Here is a 20,127-nt window from a genome sequence, read left to right as displayed (position 1 = left end):
GAACAGTAAACCATACATACTGTTTTATTTGATTGAGCACTAAGACACCGTGGATTTTCCCTGGAATAATTCTCTGGGGTTTTCCTCCCACATCTAAACCTGAAATTTCTTCATTGTCTTCTCTCTTCTCATTTGGCTCTAATAAGAGTGTTGAGAATTGTATCAAAATCCACAACTTCTGAATGGGCAGAACAGTGTCATGGCCGAGCGGTTAAGAGCACCGGATTCAAGCTCTGGTGTTTGATCAGCAGAGTGTGGGTTCGAATCCCGGTTGTGACACTTGCTACATAAAATTGGGGAGATAGTGCTTTCTGCTCTTCCGGCGAGGCTTCGGATTGATGATACCCAAGCCTACATCCGTATGGACTGTAAAAGTGGTAACCCTGTTTCAGCCCTAGGAGTAGGTGGCATAGGCCTCTGGACAAAAATAACTGTAGCCCACACCTTGAAGTGGCCTTCAGGCCTTGTGTGTCTGGCGACTTGCATAAAATAAAATATATAAAAAAAGAGTATGAAAATTATAATGTACTCCATTAACATGTAAACTGTCTCAATCAACTAATGTACTGTAATGTGGATTGGTACACAAGATGTACTTCAGTACTGGCTCCATTAAGGCCTACAGCCATACGGCTTATCTAATGTCATTTTCATCCTCCGTATGGCCCAAGTGGATGTAATAGACACTGGTTTAACACAAGCTGGCTAAGCACAATGTCCTCGTTTGCACTTTGATTGAAGCAGCTGACGTACTCTTCTTAATGGTCACACTGTACATGTACATGGTCAAGTGCAATTTGTATTATACATGTATGCCCATATACAAATAAGCAAAGTTTAAAGGGACACACCGGCCAAATTGGGCTATTTGGGCTACAAAATAGACTAAGATATGACTTCAACGGTCTTCCAGGAATGAAGAAGAACAGTCCTTAAAAAAAATCATCAAATTTAGCCGTTTTTGAGCATTTTAAGACAAAAACGCAGGTCGCGTGATTGTTCTAACCAAAAAGTGGTACAAACAATCACGTGACCTTCCGGGCTAGTTTTACTTTCAGCCGTCTAAAAGTGACTTACTTAACCAAATTTAAATCTTTTTTTTACAAAATTATTTACGAATAATTGACGAAAAAGATCATGTATTCAAATTATCGCTACAAAATGTAAATAATGGTGAAAAATCTAACGTAAGATTCACATTCAAAGAGTCCGTGTAACGGAAGCTTGTTATATGGCCGCTTTGGTTTTTTTAAATCATTTTTCGCTAAATACATGACATTTTGATGATTTTTTTTACAGCAACCACCTAAACAAAACATTATTTATGATACTACACCCCTAAATAGCGTAAACGGTGAGCCGGTGTGTCCCTTTAAAGGTTATGTAGTGTGGAATATTGTATGGTACCTGCAAGGTATTCATAATTGTGGATACGTTTTTTGAAGAACATGTAGGAGACCAATTCCTTTACATGGCACCATGTTTTGGTTTAGAAGGTGCTGTGGCGAAATATGGTCCCAATCAAACCAGGAACACCAGGGTGAACCGCCTGGACTCGAACCCACACTCTGCTGAACAGAAACACCAGAGCTTGAGTCTGGTGTTCTTAAAAAAACGCTTGGTATTTCTATATTGTGTCAATATGGGCCCCCGTGTCAATAACGGCCCCTATTATCTGATCTTCTGCATAAATATGTTCTTGTTTGCTGAACTTCTGTTTCTATCAAATTATATGACCAAGAAGCCTTCAACTTCCTTGCATGGAATTACTTAACACACTATATTCGCTAAGCTGACTGTTTTTCAATGTACTTTTTCAAAGACTCACTTGTTTTAGTCTCCACTTTTGTAGCAAACTGCTTAAATGTATATTTCGTTGCTTTATGTTTTGTGTTGTGCAAGAAGCTCCTTTATTATGCGCTACCAGGGGTCGAAATTAAGTGTATTTTCATGGTAGTCAGCAGGGCTAGTAACCAATAGTTTTTAGTAGCCCTGATGAGATTTTGGTAGCCCGAAAGATACATTATGTCTCGAGTCACGGCTTAAACTTGACAATACACCATAGCACAGTTCTTTGTTGTTTGTAATGATGATTTTTTGCATTGTTTTTCCACTAGCCCGTCGGGCTATCAAACTGGAAAAATCAGTAGCCCGGCTGTAAATCTGGTAGTCCCGGGCTAGCGGCAATTTCGACCCCTGGCTACTATTCAGGGGTAACATTACATTGCAACAAAAAAGTCTGAAACTCTGATCTAAATTTCATGAGGTATATTGAAGTAATTAGCCTTTTTAAGGTATGGCGGACGCTATAGGAGTGCACTGTTTGGTTTGGGTGTTTACAGACAAATTTACCCAAACCTTATAGTTGTAGTAATGTATCCACCATATCTCAAAATGGCGTATGGCATTGCCACCTTTTGGTAACCCCTGGAGTTATATTTAGAGCTTTGGGAACAGTATCCTCAGTGCAAAGAGCAGGATTTCTTTATTTGTGAAGTAATAACAGCTAGACACAACAATGTCTGAATTGAGATAAAAGTCTTTAAATTTCTCATCTCTGTGTTATTATCATAGAATGCAGCTTTTGTTTCTTCAAATCAGCATGATCTACATGTCGATATAGGAACACATTTTGAAGTTGATTATTTGTGCAAAAAGTAAGCTTCACCACCATATGGTACAGCAAGTACAAATACAGAATTTTGTTTTCTACAATTACAGCATGGACCTTCTGGAACATCACATTGCAATCTTTCCACCACAATTGATCTACAATCAGAGCAACCTCCAATCAACAATCCAAAGTTCATCCTTGTCTATCGTCAACGACCACTTTCCATAATTCGATCGCAGTCAGTTTGACGTTAGGAATGTACTGTCTTCCTTCCTGCCACATTGCGAGACACACTCGCACGGATTCCATTACGCATACTGAAAATTGGGTAGAGTTCCCCTAAGTCTTGCTACACACATTACTGAATGAATAATACATGATAAAAATTCAATCTTTCTATTGATTGAAAGGTAGACTTTGAGCATTTTAATACTTCTACAAAATCTTCTATTGATTTCTGTTCTTGAAGGGGCACAGCAATTCGTTAAGCAAAATGAAAGTGGCCTTGCCCTTTTAAAGATGAAATTCCAGACCTAGTTCTACATGTACATGACAGCACACTACATGTAGGTGCACACTACATGTAGTGTACACATACAGTAGTGCACAGTGCACATGTGACCTGTGACAGCATCACGTTTACAAAAGAGCCACAGAGTCTGGACTTCCTGCAGGCACGATTTGTACACAGCTCAACAGAAGAAAACATACAATCTTATGGAAAATTGCACTGTGAAATTCTGATATTTTGATATGATGATCAAAGGGGCACATCTCAAACCTTGCTTTTACTTTCATAACTCTTGGATTTATGTGGAAATTATGACACATAGGACCAGTGCAGTATCTTGCCTGCCAGAATACCCAAAGAATGCACAAGGTCACACTTATTGTAAACAAAGTTCACACGGTCTATAGAAAACAATTCTAGAAAGCTCACATTGTCGTTCTCCTAGTGATATATTGTTCATGTATTGTACACTGTATCGTATTTAGATTCTCTTTTAAAAGCAGTGTTGCATAATATATAGCCACTATGGGTGGTGCCGGACTGGGCCTGCCCAGAACCAAGATTTTTCACCAAGCCCTCTGAGCAAAATACACTGTGCCACCCTGCACAGATTTCCCCCAGTACAGATTTCCCCCATCATCAATGATGGCCCCCATATCTAAACATGAATAATTTGTTGATCTTCTTGCCCTTGGTTGAATTATAACCCACCACTAACATGGCCTACATTAGCTACAACCCAACCTGCTCTCCAGCCATTCAAAAATTGTGCCTGCAAATCAAGATCATTAATAATGCAATCTAGAATAATGTACATAATTTCCAATTCATATAAAACCCAAGTACATTCTGTCGTCTGTAATGCTTTCCTTTCACAGTTCCCTGAATTCATCATCAACCTTGTCCGTGCTCCAGAGAGTTCAAAGCTGTTATGATAATTAATAGAGCCACTTGCTGACAACCACATGCATCCAAGTGCAGATGCATTTAAGCTGTTCACCAGCTTATTGCTTTGATCATGTAGGTGATGCGATCAAGCTACAATGTCCCAATGCACAATGTAAATGAGTCGTTTATCGGAAATATATATCATTATGGAGAAAAAAAGCCAAAACAATCCAACGGTTAAAATTTCCAAATAAAAAATTGTTTTTGAAATATAAATGACAAAATACGTTTATCTTGGCAACTACATGTATCTTCCTGATAAATACACCAAAAGCGGGTTCAAAATAAGCATACGTACATAGAAAATGTGCCTTTTATGTTCAATTTAAACAACTTGACTTTACATTCTCTCATACCTTTTGGTGTTTCTACTTTCACAATTTTTGAAATGTTCCAAAGAACTGGTACCAACGTAGTGTTATAACAGCATTAAAGGGATGCTGCAGTGAATTAAAATAAAACAGTTAATTTTGCTGTCATTTACTTCTGATATATGTATTGAACCTCAATAAAATGTGTTTTGTTTTTTCCTCGACATATCTCACAATGCGTAATTAGCGAATAAGTCATGCCCCCCCTTTTGTGGATTGTTACCGCCCCCTACCATCCACGTCACGTCGGGAATTCAAACATATCGTCAGCAAAAAGAGTCTGGTCCCTAACTACACGCGCCTAGGTACCAGGCCACACAGTGCACACGTCTCTATATGCATGCAGCCAGGGGGTCCGACGGCTCGGGTTCCCGACATGACGTCACGTTTATGCCCCTTTAAGGGGCGGGTGGGTTCCCCTAATCTCTTGAAAACGATTTTTAAAATACTTGCGCATTTAATAAAAAATTTAAAAAAATATTTCAGGTTTAAAAAGTCATGTTTAATTGTTTAAATTATTTTAAAAAACACTGCAGCCACCCTTTAAAGCAAAGATAAGCTCTTTTCAAATGTATCAAAAATAGAAAATTACCTGGGTTGACAAACGACTCTTTTTGCTTGTAATGATTGCATTACATATGAGACTCATCAGTCAAAGACAAGAAGTCAATTCACACTCACTTGTTCATTATAGGAAAACAAAATAATATTAAAGAAACATCTTTCAGTTTCTTTGTTACCCTTTAAGATTTAAAGGAGAAAAGTTAGAGAGTGCATAGAGAAAGCTTTAGTGCATGCAAAAGACTGGTTAGAGCAAGCAATGTGAGGTCCTGATTCTTGAAGTTGTGAAACACAGAAATTCACTTTTAATATGTACAACAATACTTGTACATATAAGAGAAATATTTTGGGGGCAAAAACACTAATAAAAATTATAAAATTAAAAGCAGAGGTTATGAAAGTGTGTAAGAGTATTAGTAAAAGAGTATTATTCCCTGAGAACCAGTTTCTTTCAAAATGCAGACTTCTTCCAAGAAAAGAGATTCAAGCAAACACAGGAGAGGAAGTGTGTTAAGCCATATCATTGCCACACCCAATCACAAGTTCCCACCACAAAAAGCTGTTTTAAACATTCATTATAAATAGAAATGCAAACTCCTATTGGTAACAGGATCGTTGGGCAATTAGTCCAACACCATATGGCAACTTGACACTTTGAACCATCCTGATCCTAATTGCCTGAGTACACACAATAAAAAATATGATGTGAATTTTTCAGTCCCACAGTCCAGGCAAATTGAAGGGCCTGAATTTGACACTGGCGGACCACCGGCCTTCAGGCCAGTGGTTTAAATTTTGGGCCAGTAAACTCATGACCAGACAAGTCTGTCAGGCAAGTCTTGTGTTTTTCAGAATTAACTCTGTGTAGCAGCTTTTCAAAAACAAAAGACAAATGATGTTCAAGCGATAACTTTGATTTGAGTCTGATAAAATACCTTTCAACTCCATTGAGTGGGCCTAATAAAGTATACTATAGTACAAAAGAGATTTTAAATCTTCTCTGCTTATAGCCTATTGTTTTGATTCTGGTTAATATTGTAAAACGATTTCGATCCAACATTTTGAGCAACAAGCTCTGATGTCTTGTGGACTCCCCCTCCCCACAAACCAGTAAACAGAGTTTTTATTAAAATAAGGGTTAATAAGAAAGTTAACAAAATAAGTTTTGCTACAGGCAGGTTCAATACTGCAGAATTTTGAGCATGCAAACTACAGTCTCACAAAAGGACTTGCGTGCAAATATTCATGCAAAAGGTTACTTTAGCCTAGATTCATGCCACCATTGTAACATGCCAACAATAGCCTGCATACAGTATCAATACTCTAGGGAAAAACATTCTTGGCCTTTTGGTCAAAATAACCATGGAAACGGACTGGGTTCTTTGACAAGAATAATTACATGCACCAAATGCGTAAAAGACACTCTTAAAAAACACAATGTGTAGGAAGGCCACTTGTTCTTTGTTACCTGGACTTAGGATTTTTCCGCTGCAAAAAAATCAGCAGCTGAGCAGGGGAATTTTTTTTAATAATGGCCAGGGTTGTGGAGTTTTCAGCTCACAAAACTGGACAAAAAAAAAATACCTTAAATACTGTATGCAGACCAATGTCCTACTTGAGTCAGGCAATACAATACGCTACAACAGGAGTTTAGATTGGAGAGGTTTTTTGCACAGTGCATGAAGGGATTTATAAGTTCTCATACATGCAGTCATGCCAAGTATACATCATCCATAAAACTAAAAGGCAGTTTCCAAATTGGCGACTACAGCTACAATGTATCTTCGACTATAACTATACTTTGATGATGCGGCTATCTTGTCATAGCCGTAGCCACCAACGGTTGACTTTGGAATTAGGTGGCAGCAGACTATCGGCTAAAAGAACCTTTTCGCAAATAGCCATTGTGCAAGCGCTAACTATTGAATGAGGGGCGTGCTGGTCTAGCTAGGTATCAAACTTGAGCGGTAGCTATAACCAGGCCAACAGCACGCATATCGAGTATTTGCGATAAGGTCTATTTCCATTGTTCACATAGTTTTTAAGCATTACAAGTGCGCATTACTGAGAACAATGAATTTACCTGGTACATGTAAGTCTGCTGCCACCTCGTGTCACCAAGAGTCTCCCCTTGAGACACAACATTGCAAGACTAACAAGAAACGCCATTTAAAAAAAATTAAATGATATATACAATTTGTGAATTTTTTTCTTGCCATTGGTTTTTACTGCTTGTCAACTGCCTGTTTAAAAAAAAAAACTCCATTGTAAACTCTTGGTGGCGCTTTATATTGCGACTCCCCTAAATTGAAGCATCCACCAGCCCAAGAAAAGCAAACAAATACAAACATCCAACCCTATCTCAACACTGCTCAATGTAACGTTTCATCTTTAAACTGACTTACATTCATCACCAGTGGTTGTCCAAATGCAGTCAGTATGACATTTCTTATTAAAATGATGGCCATTGAGTTTGGTATTAAACATAAAACAAAGATTCAAGTGTTGACAATGACTGTTACCAAAGTCTGTTCTATCTGTTGAAGTGGCTACTTGTCAACATGTATGATTTGTTTTAGACCAGTTGTCTCTTCAGTGTAAGAACTGAAGACCAACTTTCGGCTACGGCAAACTGTCTAAAGTCAGTAGCAAAGTACATCTTTTGTGGCCACATTCTGTGTGGCTACCAGTCAGTGTCTTGTCTTCAGGTGGCTGGTGGCCATTTAATACTTACAGTACATACTGGACCACCAGCCCGAAGCCTGTGATTTCAGTGTCTGGCCAGTTAACTCAAGACAGTCTAGTGGTCTTTTCAATTCAACATCTTTGTCTCAAAAGATTGATGTTCAAATCTTCAGATTGAGTCTCACAAATATCTTTCAATTCTGCTGAGCATCTCCCATACTACAGAATTGAGATAAATGTAAAACTTCTTTCAGTGTATGTTTGAGTATAGCACTAACAGTTTAGATGATAAAACTGTCCTCTCCTTTTGATTCTAGTCTCTTCTTATTTTGATTCTGGTCCAGTAAAGATTCTGAACTGCAAGTCCTGCGGTCTTGTGGATTTTTCCAGTTAAACTGACTTTTCTATCAATGTGGCGAGTTATCTTTTGTGACCACAATGGCCACTGTCTCATCATGATATATCTATCTTTTTTAGTCTTGTTTATTATTTTTGCCATCTGTGAGTTGCAAACATCTGCTTACTCGTGGACATTTAATATTGCAAACTGGTGTAACAAGTCTATTGTCTATTGTGGCCACCTGTCTGCAACTAGACAGAAATCAATCTTCACCACCTGGACCATCCCCACTGCCCTACAGTTTCAGATCAGTAGGATTTGAAACTCTGCACGGTGGGAGTATAATCAGGTGAGGTTTGCGGAAGCACAATGTGTAAATCTCTTTTGAGTAGTGTTGGTTCTGAGAAGAACCGGTGGTTGACAAATCAACTTTTTGATCAGTAGGCCTATTCTCTGATCGTCTCCAGGACAAAAAACAGAGCATTCAGGAGTATTCTCGACTCCTGAAGATGATCACAGCATATGCCTTTGTTAATATTCATGAATGACGTTACAATTCTAACCCAAAGTGAGGCCATCGGCGCAACTCACGTCACCACCACCAGTACCAGCTACTCAATCCTAGTTGCAGTGGCTGCGCCGATGGCCTTGTTTAGGCTAGAATGTTGACATCATGCATGAATATTGAGAGGCGTATACTGATCGTAATGTTGAGATGTCAACCACAGTTTCTGTTTAGAACACTACTCAAAAGAGATACACATGGTGCTACTGTGAACCTACTGTAGTTTCAACATGAAACAAACTAATGTGGGAGAATTTGCAGAGAAAATCTACGCACGGCCGTCATAAGATAAGAAACTAACCACACCGATAGTAATTAGCTTAGAAAGGTTTCGGGTCTTTTTGTAACACAAAACACAATGACCACAGATTTGTTTTAAACTTACACCGTGCATAGATAATGATAGTAACAAGCTTCCCTTAATATATTACTTGCTGAGTTGCTGTAGTTGGTGAGAAATGAGTAAAACAATGTCACGAAAATGAGACAAAAATTATTTTCGTGACTTGCTTTACTCATTTCTCAAAAACTACAGCACCTCAGCAAAATATATTTAGAGGGAAGCTTTCCATCTTCAACATTTTCAAACTGTGTAAGTTTAATGTAACTCTGTGTGTTTTGTGTCCTACAAAAAGTACCCAGACCCTTTAAGACAAGAAACAAGCCCCCATGCGTTGTTAGTGCTCACTCACCTACGGCATCACTATCCGAACGGATCTTGATGTTACGAATTGTTATGGGTTCAGAGCGACCCGTCCCATCCCCATAGTAAGGGTAGTTATCCCGCAGTGGGACATTTTCAGTTGGAGAGATCTCAAATAACTCACCTTCCATCCTGCAGAGAGGAGAAACAAAAGAAACAAGAAAGTGTCAGTTATTTTTTCAGTCTTGAAGGAACACGTTGCCATAAAATGGCCGACCGTGACGTAAAAGGAAAACCATGCAATTTCGAGTGATACTTGTGTACATCATATTATTCTACTTTAAATATCTTTCTAACCATCATGCATTTCATAACAACTAACAGTTTCAAACGCTTGTCAAAAACCAACTCGTCCAATCCAAGGCAGTATGTTCCTTTAAATAGGCCTACCTGGGACAGTTTATCAGTTCTGATTGGCTGAGAGGAACCATGTTTAAACGTGTAATATTGATATGGTGAACAGTGTTTTAAAATCAAGCCTGATGAACCTGTGTCAAAATAGGGCCCTTTCACTAAGATTAACGCAGCTAAGCGTACAATTTCACAACCCAAAATAAGGTCGCATAATTTGTTTCAGGCACAATTAAAATATGTGTATTAAAGACCATGCCATAAAGAGAAGTTTTGTCAGGCATTTTGGAGGCAGCCAACTGCACTGCATGCACAAGGAACACTACAGCAGCACAGGAGACAATATTCTATCTGTAACAATCCCCAACAGATCATTAGAAAACTGAAATGTCAATAGATTCTCATCATGGAGATTGACTGGAACTGGTTGCCTGTAAATTGCATGATGGCCTTTTAAGAGTAAAATTAGGTACATGTACATACACAATACACTGGGCATCTAGGCACCATGTGCTCAAGTGCTGGTATGTATTACATTATGAAATTAATTCCAATAACAGACAGTCCAGGACTTCAATAATACACAGCCTGGCATGCCAAGTTTATTATGTAGCATAGTGTGAAACAAGGCACTGGCTATGACCTAAACTATCGTACATTTAATAAACACAGCTTAAAAGTCAACTGAGCAACAAAACATTAAATGCATGTATCCTGCCAACACTGAAACCTCTTAAATCAGAACACAAGTTTTACGAGTCCACAGATAGCGACTGATGAAGTCATGTGAGGAAAGCATAACAAATGATGAGTACTTACACATACGTGTGTTTTCTAATGTACACTAATCACAGAATATAAGAAAATCTCTACTGTCACTAGCAAATGGCACCCTCTCTTGCCAGAACAAGTTTCTAACCTCATGTTAAAATGGTGTAAACTGCCATTTTATTTCATAACCTCCAGTGCAAACTATGTCAACATCCAAAACATTTGTTGAATGATTCTGAGCAAACTGGGTCGGTAAAGTGTAGTACATAAAAAACAATCAGCTGAGTTTGGTTGTCACAAATAGGACAATGTGTTTACATGTGGAAAATGCTGTGATGGGTTTTCATTTTTTTTGTCTGGCTCAGAGCAGATTAAGATTTGTTATTTTATGTCATCCCCCCAGTGTATTATAAATTCTGCTTAAAACATGTATGTTGTCAGCTCTACCAATCCTGTGTACAGTTTGTGCAATCCCTTTAAAGCAAAAAGAGTATCCCTGTCACCAAAGTCCTACAGACATGACTGAGGCCCTCCGCAGAATTTAAAGGTGTGCCACTCCATAGAGGAGCTTTCTGCACAGACAATGACAGAGCAGGAAGATGATGATGTACACGTGTGGGCCCTTTAAGGTTGTTTACATCCTAGCGAGCATGACGTCAATGTACGCGCATTGACCGAGGCTCGTGCATGCCTTCCGGTGGCAGGCTGCTATAATCAGATCAAGGGGCAATATTAGCCTAGCGTCGTCTCCATACACTACCCGCCTCCTCTACTATTCATTTAGAATCAGTTAATTGCGCTCTCCGTTTCTTTACACTTGGTGCTACTGGCTGGTAAATCACTCATGATCAAATCTGATATTGGTTCTGTAAATTTGTAAATGTATGCATTTTGAACAATACATAGTGACATTCTGTATTCATCGATGTTGATAACGCGTGTAGCTGCCCATGTCATCTATTTTAGTTTTTATGGAATCCTTTCCGCTGTGCTGAAATTGCTTACATTAAAACAGCGGCAATTCCATGGTTCAATCAACAAATTTAATAAAATTTAAGAAGATAGGAATATCAAAGTAATTGAGTCCTGTGGGTGATATTACATTGTACAAACAAGCCACTTAAAGATTCCAGTAGATACGAACGTACACGGTTATTAGCATGTTATAAGCATGTACGACAAAGCAAATTTCCATTTCCATTAGGGACAATAACAATTTCAATTAGGCCTAATTGTCTTGAGTTGATTTAATTTTAGGACTAATGTTCATCGTGAAAACACAAACAATAAAAATCTTGCATTTGGTTACAATTTCAGCACTTCTGTTTCTTTGTTGAGTAGAAATTCGCGTGTATAACAAAACATATTATTAATGATTTCTAATTTACCAATAATTAGGACAGAAATATGAACATGTGCTTTGTAGTCAAACTTGCTTCTTTGATTAGTTTTAATAAGCTGACGATTAGAAAAAAAATAGCAACCTGCCTGAAATACATAATTCATACTCTGTAAAGTGTAAAGTGTAAACAAGTTCTGTATTTTATTCATATGTGAAACTGAAACTAAAATAATTAGTACAAGTGCATCAGGGTATGAATGGGAACACTCAGAAGAGACAACACTCAAAGAAAACAATTTTTTACCCACCCACTAACCCAAAAATTTTGATTTTAAAATATTGACTGGCTGCCTAATATTTATATTATAGTCTATACACACTGGAGAACAAAGTAATGCCTCAACCATGTCAAATGAACCAGATAATCAAGATCAAAGGTCACCAACATCTGTAGTTTTTAATGTTTTTTTCCGAGCATATTTTCAGGCATGCACTATTCACCCAAAAAAAAATTAATTACGAATTTTCAATGATTTTTAATAATACTTTTCATTTTGAATGGTAAAACTGAGATTTGGAAAAAAGGAAATCAGCTGATCCGAGGAAAGGGGGGGAGGGTCACTGCTAAATTTCTTCCCCCATGACGTTGCACATGAAACATCCCTGATGTGACTCATGTATCATAACTAGGTTAATGGTTAACATGCAGCTGACCTTCCATAAATGAACAGATAGAAACATTATGATGTAATGTATTGAGGTGTTCCATAAAAGCAGATGAAAAATCAGGGTAGTCATAAAAAGACAGCTAATTGGGCTGTCACAACAACAAAACGATTAATTTGGCAAGTAAGCTGTAAATTATGAGAATTGCTTGGCTGTAAAGTAACTTGATGGCGGCCCGATTCTCTAAAATGACCCTGCAGCTGCAAGGAGTCCTTTGGGGCCCCAGCCGAAATTTCCTAGAAATCTGTCGCAAAGCTTTATCGCAAGCTGATTGTGACTGGAGTACAAGTTGGAATCTGCTTGCTGATTGAGTGTACAATGTACCTTCTTGGCTAGGACACAAAGAAGGTACAATACAGAACTAGATGAACACCAAGAGACTTTTATCACGTTGTGGCCATCTTGATTTTAATCCATTCCAACTCATTGTAACCAAACTGAGGCTGGATGAAATAATAGTCTGGTGCAATGTTTGCACAATGAATGTTAGCATTCATTACTGTTATTGGAAACAGTGAACATGACCAAGATGGTGACAGCGTCTAGTGTGATTCCTTTAACAGGATCAAGATTTCCTGCATTCATATTTTGTGGTAATTTCATATCATAGACAGCTGTGTCCGGTGTACATGTACAATGTATTTACATTGCAATTTACAATACAGCAAAGGGAAGAAGCTTGCACACACAGGGACATGACTAAAAATAGATTTCTAGTGATGTCATCACCCTTACAGCCAAAATCCTATCACAAGACCATGATGACTATTGTCAATATCAATGAATAGTCACAAAGCATTTCTGCAAATATAATACTATACTCACAAAATATGTGTCGGAGGTCAATCTGATGTTTGTGTATGAAAAAGAACTAGACAAGTGCACATAAAGCAAACAGCATGTTCGTACCAAACGTAACAATCTGTTGCCGACATGACCGACAGTAGATGTCAAAAATAAATAGTACATGGTAGCATGGTACATTAGCTATCCCATCATCATAGCACATTAGAGGGACACGAGTACTTGTACACACTTTGTACATGTACAAAGTGTACAGCACGACTGAAATTTATCTTTGAGAGGACAATTAGGCCTTTTTAATTTTGCAAAGGGCACTTCCAAAATCTGAAACTTCTAAAGGGGCACCAAGGCAAACAAATGGGGCAATGGAGAACATGGCCTGCCTGGCCTGTATGTAACTCCAGTCCAGACCTGATACATTAGCCAAGATGTTTGAAAGCTTTTGTATGGTCATTAAAAATGAGCACAGAATATAGGCCTACATGTACATGGTGGAAGGTTTGCACAGGTTTGTCACCAATATGTTTTTTTCCCATGGACTCTCATGATTCGCACAAACACTTACCAATATTGTCGCATGCCTGCTCCCAAGGCCTCAGAATCAGAAATAATTGCGTACCACAGAGAAGCATCAACCACAACTTCACACATCACAAGAACCGTTCACAACAATACAGCGGAATTATCCCAGGGAGCCATCCAACCACAACCATTCACAAAGTAAAAAATGTACCGAGTTGAATTCCTAAATATTTCGCTTTGATTGTTCACATTCTAAACTTTGATCTTCTTCTGGTTTATTTGGGGATAGACATCAAACAACAGGCAGGAAAACAGTGGAGTTTATCAGTGCCAGTTGACCTGAGAGTCCTTCACCACGAGTACAAGAGACCAACTTTATCATGTTTAATGATGGACAGGCAAATAAAAACATTTTCTGTGCAAATTTATAACAAACTCGACACTGATGAACAAATACAAGATATAAATTGTGTTACAGGAACTACAAGGCTACGTAGGTTGTGTTATGATAATTTTCAGTTGATAAAACATTGTTTTACCCTGGAGTTACAAATTTTAAACAAAAATGTTGGGAGATCATAGACTTTACAATGCATAAGTTTAACAAGTTAGTTGATCATGGCAAACTTGCATCTAAATGAATGTATGTAAGCTGGGCCACAGGGCATTGTAAATGTGTGCAAACATTTTAAGTACCGGTATACATTTCTAGTGCTACGTATACCAAAATGTTGGTATTAGATGCGTTAGTGTGGAGGTTGCTTTGTCAAGTTAGTTTTCACCATTTTGTGTCTGGCATTGGCCCAAGGGGATACTAATAAAAATTGTACCTGCGTTTTTGTTGAATGCTAAAATTACTTCTTTGTGCTGTGTGAATACATATTTCATGCATACTCGATGCATACATGTACATTATCTGGTGTGTTTACCATCATAATATTTTGGGGGTGGGGGGTATAGTCTGATGGCAGGTTTGTGTTCAATGCTACAGTGTACATTTAAGTATATACAAAGTTAAAACAAAAGTTGAACATGAGATGTATCAAATTTTTGGTTTCAATTCTGGTGTCACATTGTCGTAGCTTAAATGTGTCTGTGTAGTGTATAAAGATTTTGACTATATTGTAGCCTACCCCTTCAAACAAGGCCAAACGAAACTAACGTTTATGGCAACAGTCTGGAAAAAAATCTAGAACAGTAGGTCGGAAAGTAGTTTATAAATTCTTTAAAAGTTCACAAATTCCCATTTTTGCATCCCTGTGGAGACTTCTTTTGTTCTGGTGTCCCTGTACTTAAAGGAACACGTAGCCTTGGATCGGACGAGTTGGTCTATAAAAAGCGTTTTTAACCGTTTTTTATAAAATGCATATGGTTGGAAAGATGTTTTAAAAGTAGAACACAATGATCCACACAAGTTTGCTTTAAAATTGCGTGGTTTTCCTTTTACTGTGCGAACTAACATGGTCGGCCATTTATCAGTAAAACCATTTGACTCCCATAAATGGCCGACCGTGTTAGTCGACGAGGTAAAAGGAAAACCTTGCAATTTCGAGGCATGTTTGTGTGGATCATTGTAGTCTACTTTTAGATCATCTTTATTCCCATTTGCATTTTAAAAAAAACAGTTTCAAATGCTTTTCAAAGACCAACTCGACCGATCCAAGGCAACATGTTCCTTTAACAGCCTCCCACAAACTTTGTTCCCATACTATGCACATTAAATTTCAGACAAATTATCATAATTTTAACAATTAGTGTACATTGAAATTTAGAGGGAAACACACGTATGGTTTATAACAAAACCAAAGAACCTCTGAGACAGTAAAACAAACAGACTACATAGATTATTGACACAGATCACATTATGTACACTACATGTACCACAAAGACAACGTTGATCCTCGTGCAGTTAGTCATCATGTCCTGCTATTTAATAAGTGTAACCATCCAAGGTTTTAAGGGCAGTGGACACTATTGGTAATTACTCAAAATAATTATTAGCATAAAACCTCCCTTGGTAAAGAGTAATGGGGAGAGGTTGATAGTATAAAACATTGTGAGAAACGGCTCCCTCTGAAGTGATAGAGTTTTCGAGAAAGAAGTCATTTTCCACGAATTTGATTTCGAGAGTTCAAGTTTAGAATTTGAGGTCTCGAAAGCAAGCATCTGAAACTTCGTGTGACAAGGGTGCTTTTTATGTCATTCATACCTCACAACTTCGACGACCAATTGAGCTCAAATTTTCACAGGTTTGTTATTTTATGCATAGATACACCAAGTGAGACGACTGGTCTTTGACCATTATCAATAGTGTCCAGTGCCTTTAAGGGCCACCTACATGTAGACCGCACCTTTTGGGTCACTCGGTAAATTCCTTATGCAGGCATGATGTGTTTTCCTCTTGAAAACGGTTGGAACATGTTACTACACAAGGGCTGACCTACATGTACATATTATCTTCAGTTCAGTGATGTACAAGAAGGTTCTTTGCAATTTCACACGCGCGTCTCAAAAGGTAGTTATTAGTGAAAAAATCTGTATTGAAAACATTTTAAATCCCAAAGTAAATGTTTTTCTTGGAAACTGAATGTTTCATTTTGCAAACAATAATACCACAATTTACAGTTAATCCATACACATGTAACCTGTACAAGGAGCTCCAAAATATGCAATAAAGCAAAAGAAACCCACAATACAAACTGGACTTGCGACCTTATAGTCCTGCGCCTACAATACGATTTAGCCTTAGATATTAGACTTTTCATGCTATTTTAATATTAACACAATGTTTATGATTTTTTTCCCAAGGTAAAAAAAAAAAACAGAAGTCAAACTAAAGAAGAAAGAATATCATGCATGGCTTTTGAGGTTGCAAACCAGGAACAAGTCAGCAAAGATGGAGGCAACATGCTCTAATTACAGACTTACATGTATGTAGTTACAGTGTTTATTATATTTTGAAAGCTACTTTAGGTACACTGTATCTGACAGAAATCACCAGGTACATTCTAGGCCTATAAACTAATTCATTTCCTTGATGCTTTTAACAAGTTTACTTTTAATGTAATTGCAGAGCACAAAATGTACAGTATACAATCCTAACAATAACAATTCTGTTGACCAGTTGATCTTCAAAATTAAACTTTGACCACTTTGGTTGACTCACAATCGAACTTTGACCAGTTTGGTTGACTAAAAAGATAACAGATGTACATGGTACACTTGTACAAGTATGGCATGATGTGTTTATGGGTATGAATGATAATAAATGTACACAGTAAACACAATTTTTGTGCTAAGATAACTGATAAAGTAATTTAGAGATTCCAATGGTCTGACTGCTTAGACCAAGGAGTCTGTTGCACAATATATTACATCTTTGCAAAGTTTTATGTTCAATTACTTTTTTTTTTTCTTTTTTTTTTTTTTGGGGGGGGGGGGTATTGTACATAACATGTCAGGGCAAATTTTTCTGGGGATATGAAAGTTAAAACTGCACTACGTCACATCCCTTTAAATTAATATTAGGGCACCAAGGCAGCGACCAATGCATGGAGGGAATCGCTGGCCATGATAATATAAATAGGGCATAATTCAGTCCAGAAAAGGCAGTATAATAATAATTTATTTTATAATATTCTAATTAGTCCTTGTCTTTTTTTATTTATTTAAGTTCAGTTTTTCAATGAGTCCATGTTTTATCTGTCATTTTGTCATGTTATTGTTTGTGACAACAGTCACACTCACACAGGCCAGCGTGTCATGTTCCTTCACTTTTCAGTCACGGGAGTAATTTTCAGCTGTCAACTAAAAAATGTAGTTTGTTGACCATCCTCGCTCTTAAGAATAATACATGTTATTAAATTAGCCTAGGTTAATAAAGAAGCAATAGTTTGTTATGATGTTGTGTTTTGTATGGCATCTCCCTCACTTCACAGGCGGCAGACAAGAAAACATACAATACTACAATTTCACAAAATACTGATACATAGCGCTCGCGCTCTCGAGGGAAATAATTTAACGTCCACAAGTAGAATTGTCTGACTTAATTAACCACATTTTACAAACCAAAAGAGTCTACTTACATTGTTGACTTTGGCGAACAACGTGTACGCCAAAAAAACAACAGAAAGTGCTAAAATTATGCTCCAAGTGTCACCGTCCGGTCGTTCTGGTCCGTGGCCCCTCGATTACGCCATGTTATTTTTCAGAATTTACTTCATGAATTATTCATGAGGAAAACGTCTTCCCTATTTATATCTAGAACCTGTACGAAACAAAGCTGTTTTGTGTTTAAGAATATAACGGTACCAGTCTAGTTTGGGGTATAAAACGCGCGAGAGGGCGCTATTCCACTATTAATGTGTCAGTCACAGATTTGTTTGTAAGGTTTAAGAAGTTGGCCCTTAATTTTCGCCGAAATAGTTTGGAGGCACATATTACACCTTGATCAAGATTGAAATTGGCCTTCAGTCTTCGGCAAGATTAAAATAAGCTTTTAAATTGCCTTCTTGTCAAGATGTGGTCATTCAGTCTCCAAGATATAAATAATTGGCCTTAATTGGTCAAGATTTTGTCTTCAGTCTTGGTCAAGATTTTGTCTTCAGTCTTGGTCAAGATTTTTCTTGGTCAAGATTTGGCCTTCAGTCTTCATCAAGATATAAACTGGCATTCAGTCTGGTCAAGATATAAACTGGCATTCAGTCTGGTCAAGATTTAAACTGGCCTTCAGTCTGGTCAAGATTTAAACTGGACTTCAATCTTCATGTCCAGATTTAAACCAGCTAGCCCTCACAGTCTTGGTCAAGATATAAATTTGCCTTCATTCTGGTCAAGATTTCATTTGGCCTTCAGTCTTAGTCAAGACTTACTGGCCTTCAGTCTTGGTCAAGACTTATTTGCCTTCAGTCTTGGTCATGATTTTAACTGGCCTCCAGTCTTGGTTAAGATATAAATTTGCCTTCATTCTGGTCAATATTTAATTTAACCTTCAGTCTTGGTCAAGATTTAAACTGGCCTTCAGTCTGGTCAAGATTTAAACTGGCCTCCACTCTTGGTCAAGATTTAAACTGGCCTTCAGTCTTGGTCAAGATTTAAACTTGCCTTCAGTCTTGGTCAAGATTTAAACTGGCCTTCAGTCTTGGTCAAGATTTAAACTGGCCTTCAGTCTTGGTCAAGATTTAAACTGGCCTTCAGTCTTGGTCAAGATTTAAACTGGCCTTCAGTCTAGGTCAAGATTTAAACTGGCCTTCAGTCTTGGTCAAGATTTAAACTGGCCTTCAGTCTTAGTCAAGATATAAACTGGCCTCCAGGCTTGGTCAAGATTTAAACTGGCCTTCAGTCTTGGTCAAGATTTAAACTGGCCTTCAGTCTTGGTCAAGATTTAAACTGGCCTTCAGTCTTGGTCAAGATTTAAACTGGCCTTCAGTCTAGGTCAAGATTTAAACTGGCCTTCAGTCTAGGTCAAGATTTAAACTGGCCTTCAGTCTTGGTCAAGATTTAAACTGGCCTTCAGTCTTGGTCAAGTTTTAAACTGGCCTTCAGTCTAGGTCAAGATTTAAACTGGCCTTCAGTCTTGGTCAAGATTTAAACTGGCCTTCAGTCTTAGTCAAGATTTAAACTGGCCTTCAGTCTTGGTCAAGATTTAAACTGGCCTTCAGTCTTGGTCAAGATTTAAACAGGCCTTCAGTCTTGGTCAAGATTTAAATTGATATTCAGTCTTGATCAAGACTTAAAGTGGGCCTTCAGTCTTGGTCAAGATTGAAGTTGTCCTGCATTCTGTCAAGATATAAACTGGCCTTTAGCATGGGCAAAGATTTAAATTGGCCTCAAGTCTGGACCAAGATTTAAACAAGCTGTTAGTATTGGTCCGATAGTCTACCACACAGACATCTTTTTACTTGCAACTTGCAGCACATATTGTTGATATTTGTTCCCTCTGGAGGGATGTACTAATTGGATGATAGATAGATTTGAATTGCCCCCCCCCCCAGTCTTGGTAAAGATTTAAATACAAGTTGCGCTCCTTAATTTTGCTGCAGTAGTTTGAAGAATATGCTTCCATCTTAATCAAGATTTAAATTGGTCTTCAGTTTTGTGTCATCTTTTTTTTTCAGGGCCAAAGAGTATTTGCTTGCTCATTCAGTGAAGTTGAATGTTTTTTTTTCTCTAAGCTTTCAATTTTGTGTAAAATAGAATGATGTAACGTTTTAATTGGTTGCTTCTTGTTGAAAATAAAGCCCAAAAACAAATATTAGTTATTTGCAAGTTCTCATTTTCAGGATTCAGTAAGGCTACAACAAAAATCTTACCA

General features: G+C 37.8%; 1 protein-coding gene across 1 annotated transcript in view; it reads right to left on the bottom strand.

Annotated features, from left to right (window-relative positions):
- Window positions 1-18,009, bottom strand: part of LOC139949588 (nuclear receptor coactivator 7-like) — an 85,959-nt gene extending 67,950 nt beyond the window's left edge. Inside the window, exons 1-2 of the mRNA XM_071947993.1 lie at window positions 17,900-18,009; window positions 9,288-9,430 (exon numbers count right to left, since the gene is read on the bottom strand). Of these exons, the coding sequence (XP_071804094.1) occupies window positions 9,288-9,430; window positions 17,900-17,901 (145 nt within the window). The 5' untranslated portion in view covers window positions 17,902-18,009. The remainder of the gene's footprint in view (window positions 1-9,287; window positions 9,431-17,899) is intronic.
- Window positions 18,010-20,127: the final 2,118 nt, after the last annotated feature.

This window comes from Asterias amurensis, chromosome 17, assembly GCF_032118995.1.
Source record: "Asterias amurensis chromosome 17, ASM3211899v1".
In the NCBI taxonomy this organism is placed as follows: Eukaryota; Metazoa; Echinodermata; class Asteroidea; order Forcipulatida; family Asteriidae; genus Asterias; species Asterias amurensis.
This window is presented reverse-complemented; position numbering and strand designations above follow the sequence as displayed.